We start from the raw sequence: 8,865 nt of genomic DNA on the forward strand, positions 1-8,865 counted from the left end.
ACAGTTTGGATTGCATATATATAAACATCACATTGGAGCTCAAAAAGTTTTAAATGGTAGGTAGCCCATTTCTAATGTTTCCAGTCATGTGGCCCACTTGAGTTTCATATCTACCTGACTTTCACTCTCTTGTCTTAACATGATCTGTCAATACAAATGGATAAAGTGGATTTCACTAAAATATCACGGTGGGCACTACCTACAGTGGGGTCAGATCCACACTCTCCCAAGTTAAGTTACGCCCACCATGCTGTTTATAAAGAATCCACAATGTCCATCCATTTTTTCCCATATTATTTTAAGGTATGTCCCCAAAAATAAGGGAGATCCAATGCTCAAGTGAACCACATTAGGTAATTAAATCTATTTTACGTTCTATGATTGCCCACCGTTGAAACCTTTCAAGAGCCCACCTGCAATTAGATTTATCTCATTCTTTTGGCTCATGACCCAAAACAAGCGCACAAAATGAATGGATAATTTCCATCAATTGTATATGTAATGATGGGCCCCATAAACTCTTTTATATACTGTTTCCAAACAACAGGAGTAGATTCGTGTAAACAAGTGCTCTCAAGGGAAAATTAATCTTTTACAAACTTTAACATGCTTCTCTGTCAACCTTCGTCAATCAAACTCAAATAAGCGGTATTCTCACATCTTTTCAAAAGATAGACGCATTACTTTGAATAATTTAAAAGCAGGCGAATTTTCAAATACTGACCAAAACACAGGGAGCCATTTCTAAATAACCCATTTACATTAATACAAGTGGGTGTTAAATCCCCATTGTTTCCTTAGGTGAGGATCACTTGAGCTTTGAATTTGCCTCTCATTTCCGCTCATGCTGTAGAACAAGCTGGTGAAAGGATGAATCCCAAGAAAAGACACGGACATAGCCGCTAAATAATCTTAGTGTATAAAGGGACCCAGATTAGGAGGCGTTAACGCCCAGCTGCGGTGTTGATGTGTCAGGGGTTGTGAGGCCGAACATGATGTATGTGTTTTATATCCATGTCGTCCATCTGTTCTTCTAGCTCATTTTAGGGCATGAACCCAAAAATGAAGGAGAACAGTGCGCTCAAGTGGACAACACCACATGAAACAATAACAGGAATAATGACACCCACCGTGGAAACCTTTCTAGGGTCCACTATAATGTTTATTTGTCATCCAACCTCTCGATGGAACATGGCATGAAAATCACATTGCCCAGATGATCTCAATTATCTGACTTCCCCATTGAATCTGGACTGCGGATTACTTTATTTTACCATCCAATTTAAGGCCATAAATGGGATAGTCAGATAATTAGATTGTTAAGAATCTTGGGTCATGCACTGGCCTAAATCAGCCCCCAAATTTTCAGACGGTCTAGATTGGCAGGCATGTATGCCTGTACAGGAAATGGGTCATCACCATTTAAAAGATGGTGGTAAATGCACACCATAGTCTAGCCCTAGCTAAAATAGCAAGTGGGTGCAGCACTAGAATTTCCAGCCATGATCGATCAACAGAGGAATGCAGCCGAGTGCCTCTTATTAGTTGAATAAGCTCAATAACAAAGGTCAGGTACAACAGGACAAATGAGGTTACCTGTCTACTGGGGCAAAGCAGAGGGAGGCTATCCTCATTACACACGAGGACAAAGTCCTGATATAACAAGACAAATGAGGTTACCAGTCTGCTATGGCAAAGCAGAATGTAAGAAAGGTTTCCTGTCTACAATGGAAAATCAAGAGGAGGATGTCCCGCTCATTAATTACAAATGCTTGAAGCAGGCTCTGTGAAGCATGGGTCTGACCGGGTGTTCCTGATATTATAGGAACAGTTCTAAACTGTTCCTAAATCTTCCTTCGAACTCTTTACTGTTCTTAATGTTTAGCGACACACTTTTTAGAAACGGTTAATGACTGCTACTAAATTATTTATGAACGGTTTTTAGAGGTTCCTAATGAGTGATTTTGGTGCAGTGCATAGGAGTATTTTATTTAAACAATAAGAATAAAACTATAATGGGCGAAGCTAGGTTATGAGCTTTTGGACATTTATGTCCATGCTTAGCCTAATTTTTAAAAGGGCTTCATTTTTTTAGCCTGAGTGAGGCCCTTGGGCATCATATGCCATTCCAAGCTCAGCTTGATGCGGGCAAGCCCAGCCCATCCCTGCCCATTTACACCCATACTCAAGACCCTTGTATACGGGAGTGGACAACCGTGCTGGTGCATAGGTGTTGGGCACTGTATGTGTGTATTATTTCCACTCCGTCCATCCGTTCTTTGAGCTCATTTTTAGGGCATGAAACAAAAATGAAATAGATCCGAAGCTCAAGAGGACCACACCATAGGAAATAGTGATGATTGAATGCTTACCATTAATTACTTATTAGGGGCCGCGAAAGTTTGGATTAGCCTTATATTTATGTTTTCCCATCATCTAGGTGTGAGTGACCTTATTGACAGGTTGGATGACAAATAAACATTATAGTGGACCCTAGAAAGGTTTCAATGGTGGGTGTCATTATTGTTTCATGTGGTATTGTTCACTTGAGCTCACAGTTCTCCTTCATTTTTGGGTTCATGTCCTAAAATAAGCTAGAAGAACGAATGGACAACATGGATATAAAGCACATACATCATGTTGGACCTCACAACCCCTAACACATCAACACACCGCAGCTGGGGGCAACACCACCATCTTGCCCACGATTTGGACTGCAGATATCTTTATTTTGCCATCCAATTTAAGGCCATTAATGGGCTGGAAACACAATGCCTGTATGCCCCGAACAAGAACTCCTGCCTTTTTAAATGAAGAACAACAAAATAATGGGCTTCCAGGTCTGGCCTGACTCATGATGGACTTGGGCGGGAGTATCAGGCATGAGATCCGGGCTTGAGCTTAAAATTCAACTCCAGTTTGAAATATGGCCAGGCTTAAGCGAGATATCCAAAAGCCCATCATCACGGTCAGGCCCATTATCATTTACAAAAGCCATTTTTAATTTGTTTTATAAATACCCAATGACTCCCACGCCTCCATCTCATGCACACACCTCCAACCGATGCCTACCCTCTCTTTTTATCTCTTCATGAAGAAGTTGCACGGGGTGCTTTGGGAGGTAGAGATCGGAAGTTCACAACCCGAGCAATAGGGTTCGAGTCCTTAGCTCAGTGGTAGACTCTGAGGAGTTTCGACACGAGGTCTTGGGTTCCATACCCATAGGTGGTGAAATTCCACTACGACGTGTGTGGGTATTGGTTGTGTGTGTAAAAAATAAAAAATAAAAATAAATAAATAACGAGCAATAGACTTGGGCTTGGGCTCAGGCTGGACAACCGTTGTAGGGCCCACTATGATGTATGTGTTTTATATCCACGCGTTCAAGTGGACCACATAGGAGGAAATGGTGGGGATAATGATACTCACCATTAAAATCTTCCCAGGGTCCACCGTACTGTTTACTTGCTATCCAACCTGTTAATATGGTCCCACAGATGAAGGGAAAACACAAATATCAGCTTGATCCAAAACCTGTGGCCCCAGGAGGTTTTTAATGGTGAACGTTCAATCACTGCTTATTTCTTGTAGTGTGGTCCACGTGAGCTTTTCATTTCTTTCATTTTTGGGACCATGCACTATGAGATAGCAAAAAATATCCTTAAAATGAGGTGGCAAAATGGATGGACTGTGTGAATAAAACACATACATCATGGTGGGCCCACAGCGCTAGGGCGGCTTTCACTCAAGCCACTAACATGTTGAATGGTCAATAAGACTAGGTAGTTTTTAACAGTAAGTGTTCAATGACCACTGTTTGTGTGGTGTGGTCCATCTGAAATTTTTATCTGCTTTAAATTTTGTACCATGTCCTGAAATAAGCTGGAAAAACAGATGGATGGTGTGAATATACAATGAATACATCTACGTAAGCCCTACGGTCAGGGTCTCACCCACATATCCGGTTCCTAGATTGGAGCCAAAGTCGTGATCCTGTACAAAAGGATTATTTAAAGGTTAGCATCCGTGTATTTTACTGGGATTTCTGCATCCCTCAGCTATATGGGACCCATCTTGATGCATGTATTATATCAACCCAGCTTTGGGTGGTTCACCTGAGCTCACCTCTATATATAATACTTGAATCTTGCTGTCTTCAGCTGGAGACTCGGGATTAATTTCAACGGTGCTTGTGGTAGCCATTTTCGGTACAACTTGTTCAATGATAGTCAAAGAGACGACTCTACTCGCTAATCCACAACCGTTCTCTAATCTGTGGTGTCTCATTTACGGTACACATGCATTTACGTTAATACAGTTGGGCGATATTTCCTTTGGTGCGGTCAACTTGAGCTTTGGATCTGCCTCATGTTTGGGCTCACGTGTAAAATTAGCAGGCAAAACGGATGGATGGAATGGATACAACACATACATCAAGGTGGGCTCCACATAGCCTTGGGCTGCTGGAATCCTAGGAAAATACACGGTGCAACCTTTAAATAATCCATGTACAAGGGTCTTGAGCAGGGTTGTCAATGGGCCTGCAGGCTTCTGGATCCGAGCCACCTCAGGCCCAAAGTTGGGCTCAGGCTTAAATCCTAAGTCCATTTATAAATGGGCAAGACTTCAACTAGGCTGTCCAGATGCTCATCCAGGTTTACAAAGTCCTTCCAAGAGTGCCGATTAGGAGAGGTAGGGGAGCACAGATCAAGATCAAGGCAATTTAGGAAATGATGCAATAAACCGGGCCCACATCGATGTATGGCACAGATGATGAGGTACATGTACTTCTCACAAGGAGTGATTGAAGAGTTAAATGGTAGTACATTCTGGGCGTGCTAGAATTATGGTCTGATTCAAACCAAACGCCACCGATCCCTAGCATAAAGATAGAGTGGCTGAATTAAATGATGGTAGACCAACCATCTCTTCTACCAAAATGGGCTTTAGCCTCGATTCAAAACTGTGGCTAAATAGGTTAAAAACTGAGGCTAAAGCCTTTAGCCTCAATTTTGCCTCGGTTATCTAAACTGGGGTTGAAACCCCGGTGGCTAAAGGCTTTAGCTTCAATTTTAGCAACCGAGGCTAAATTGACTTTTATAGCCTCGGTTCTTCAAGTGAGGCTAAAAACCTTTTTAGCTTCAATTTTCTCGAAATGAGGCCAAATCAAAATTTTAGCCTCCATTATTTTCAACTGAGACTAAATCCAAATTTTAACCTCAATTGCCTCCAACCGAAGCTAAATCTATTTTTAACCTCGGTTCTCAACAACCGAGGCTAAAGCCTTTAGCCACGGGAGTTGTAGTCTCAGTTTAGGTAACTAAGGCAAAACTGAGACTAAAGATAGATTTAGCCTTTGTTGACATCAATTGAGGCTAAAATCAATTTCTAACATCATTTATCAATAATCGAGCCTAAATCATTTATTTTAACCCATTCATAAACCTATGCATATTCAGTGGCCATTGATCAAATGGCTTGCATTTTTGTTCTCATAAGGTAACAACTCATGGAGAAAAACATGAGAATCACACCGACTTTTCAAATTGAAATTTTAGTTTCTATTTGGAATAGAAATCTGGGGAAAAAAAAAAGAATTCAACAACTGAAGCTTTGATCAACCGTCATCACTGGATTCTACTTCAGATTGCTAGATCTTGACTGCAACAATTGAACCCTCTGGTCCATCTCAGAGAAATCAGCCAACATGATGGAGCTGTAGTTGGGAGAGATCTGGTGCGTCATCGGCAGTGGAAGCTTTCCTCTGCCAACGGCCATAATCACAGGATCGATGAATTCAACATCAACATGGCTGCTATTTCCAGCAACTTGTTGTTGCAGATTCAAATTAGCTAACTACCAAGGAACGATACTGTGTAGCTGAACCTGCCACAAGAAGGAATATAAGCATCCACAACAATCAGAAAAAAGATCTTACCAGCAAAAAAATAAAAAAGGAAAATAAAAAATAGATGGTAGCAAAACTGCAAGAATTTGAGCCAGTAGATCAATGGTAGACAGGGTGCATTTCAACATTGAGGTCTCAGATTTGAACCTTGCTTACCTGCCAATCAACAAAAACAAAAGAAAAGAAAAAGATTTTTAAAAATTAACTTGAAACTGCCAATGACATATCGGCATGTATTCAACAATGAATTATCAGACTTATAGATATTATGTTGCACCAAAAATCCGTGAATCTTGATCTTAGTAATGACACTGCTAGCAAAATAAGGTGAATGCCATTTTAATGGGAATCTACATATGTCATGGTTACAAAAGGGGATAAAAATGGTCATGCCTGAGGAATCGGAAGTGAAACTAGAAAAAGACCTGATTAGCGAAGCCGACTCCACACCCCAGGAAGATCCTTCCTATAATGAGCATGGCAAGGTTCTGGGCAGCTGCATTTAGCACCGCGCCAATGATGAAGAAAATCCCTGCAATGAGCATGGTCAGCCTCCGACCGAGGTTTCTTGTGGTGTAGGATGCGAAGAAGGACGAAATCAAGCCAGCCAGATACAACGATGATGTGATCAATAGCTGAAGGCCGTGGTTGTCGTATTTGCAGTAATGGCTGTCCAAACCAGGATCTTTGGTCTTTCGATAGACGACTGGGAAGAACTTTATCAAGTAGGCGTCCATCGATGTTACATCACCTGCAACAGAGAAACCAATACACCACCATGTCAGAGGAGTGATTCATAACAATTAGACTTGCATGTTTATTTTATACTCAAGGCCCTGTTTGGTAGTCACCCAAAAAAGTGAGTTGATCTAATTGTTCAATGTAATGATTGATTTTATGCATTGGAGATCAAAATATCTAATATATAATTACTGCTATCTAGAGTGAGATTAATTCCTATATAGGTGTTTGGTAACAGAACTAAGCATTTTTTTAAATAAAGAGTTCCAAACGGAACATGTTTTTAATTTTTTTTTAAAAAGGATTGAGGGCGATTAATCTCATTGGTAAAAATAAAGAATGCAATGCACCGGAAACAGAAAGGTATGCAAGCAGGCATATTATAGCACTCAACCAGAAACATATACAAGCAGGCACCCACGACGCATATGCACAAAAGCATGTTATATGGATAATCCAATTGTAGCAATGTATCAAAACAGTTATTGAACTGTAGCGAGATTTTTGCCAACTTTTTAGATTATTTTTTTTCTAATCACTCCAGAGCATGAACCATGACAACAATGTAAAATGCAGGTAAAACATGTGGTTCTTTGCATCCCCCATATGACATATTATAACCAACCAACATTCCAGATTAGTTCTGCGTCTAACGAATATGGTACATGGAAAAGAAGCCTATGAACAATGATAACAATGTAGTTCTCTGCATTGCATGCATAAAGTATAAGTCTACCAACCAACATAACAAGTCAGTTCATCAGAGAAAAAGGAAAGAAAATAGAAATAAAAATTACATGTAAAAGATGCCAGATCGAATTGGTCTTTGAGTAGATCACTTTCACTGGAAGTAATTGCCGCTTCCCCTGAAGAAAAAGTAAGATGGTGAGATTGCCAGCTTTGCCATCAGCTGACAACTTCCTAAGCTCAGGAATAACAAAGGTGGCTTCTTTTTTATCTCCACTCCCAAACTCAGAGAAAGCTTTCAGAATGCATGTCCTCCTGAGCTGATAAACTGCAGAATGCTGTTGTACAACCACATCAGAGCTTATCCAGAAAGAGACAGATAGGCAGCATGCCACAGGAAATTAAATGACCTATGGAAGCATATACATTTGATATGGCATACCTCATACAAATACACCATGTCATTCATGGAGCATGTGATACATTCCTCCAAGCAACTCAACTTACCTCTGATTCTGAAATCCGTATTTCCTGAATCTGAAAGAGCAAGACCAACTCAACCCACGTATCTGTCTCCAGACGAATCACTAGAGAGCTGCTTATGAATGGAACATGCCCCAAAAATATACTCCACCAGGTGATCTTGATTTTCTGATAGGTGGCCTGAAATTTGAGGGTTTAGCCAATGGTCTGCATAATAAGAAAAATATTCATCAATTGCATGGATGGGATTTGTGATGGGGGAGATTTCAGGGGGGATGAACCAGTCATGTCATGTGGGTTCCACCAGATGGATGGCCTCAATTGCAAGAAAGGTGGGCCTAACTGTACAGTCACTGGAAGAACATAAAAGACAGTTTAATTTGGTTGAGTAGTGTATATTTCTTGTCCAATGGCTTAGCGATAAGATAAGATGACAGCATCATACTTCCTCTTTCTTTTTTTTGCATTAAATTTTCCATCTAAAAGGATGTAAAAATGATGAAGAGATTGATAGAATAGGATATGATATTCTATGCTCTCAAAATGTGCCAGTTGCGTCAGAGATACACACCAGTCATCAGGTGCACCCCACAGTATATGTCAAATGCCTGAAAGGAGGCCAGTCTGTTCATCAAGTAAGGGAAGCGTGTAAAAAAAGAAAAAAACTGGTGTTAGAAAGGATCATCAACAATGATGTGCATATGTGGGCCATGTAATGACAATACTGGCCTGATTTTGGACCACTTCAAAAACCATGTAGGGTCCACTTGATGAACCCATACATGCCGGTTAGGACATTTGCATGCAGGACAAGAAACCCTACTCTTTCAAAGAGCCTTCGTAGCGATGTAACAGTTGCATTTAATTTAAACAATGGCTGTTTAGAAAACACGTGAAACAAAAAAGCACTATGAATGCCTGCAAAACATGGGAGTAACTGGTGAAGATTTAAAGATACCTCACAGACAAGAGTGAGAATAAGGTAGTTGATAGTGACATTCCGAAACAGAGCCAGCGTAAAGCAAACGAGCAGCACCAAATGATGT

General features: G+C 40.6%; 1 protein-coding gene across 2 annotated transcripts; it reads right to left on the minus strand.

Annotated features, from left to right (window-relative positions):
* Window positions 1–5,422: 5,422 nt before the first annotated feature.
* LOC131257889 (sugar transport protein 13-like) lies at window positions 5,423–7,436 on the minus strand. 2 transcript variants are annotated; one of them, XM_058258819.1, is made up of 2 exons: window positions 6,334–6,645; window positions 5,423–5,764 (listed from the first exon to the last, which is right to left on the minus strand). In XM_058258819.1, the coding sequence occupies exons 1-2, from the start codon at window positions 6,643–6,645 to the stop codon at window positions 5,699–5,701; spliced, it is 378 nt and encodes a 125-aa protein (XP_058114802.1). In that variant the 3' UTR covers window positions 5,423–5,698. The 2 variants fall into 2 exon arrangements, with proteins under 2 accessions (XP_058114802.1, XP_058114803.1); XM_058258820.1 differs by lacking the exon at window positions 5,423–5,764 and adding an exon at window positions 6,004–6,219 and having other exon boundaries at window positions 6,334–7,436.
* Between the last annotated feature and the right edge of the window lie 1,429 nt (window positions 7,437–8,865).

Source organism: Magnolia sinica, chromosome 10 (genome assembly GCF_029962835.1).
Source record: "Magnolia sinica isolate HGM2019 chromosome 10, MsV1, whole genome shotgun sequence".
Taxonomy (NCBI): Eukaryota; Viridiplantae; Streptophyta; class Magnoliopsida; order Magnoliales; family Magnoliaceae; genus Magnolia; species Magnolia sinica.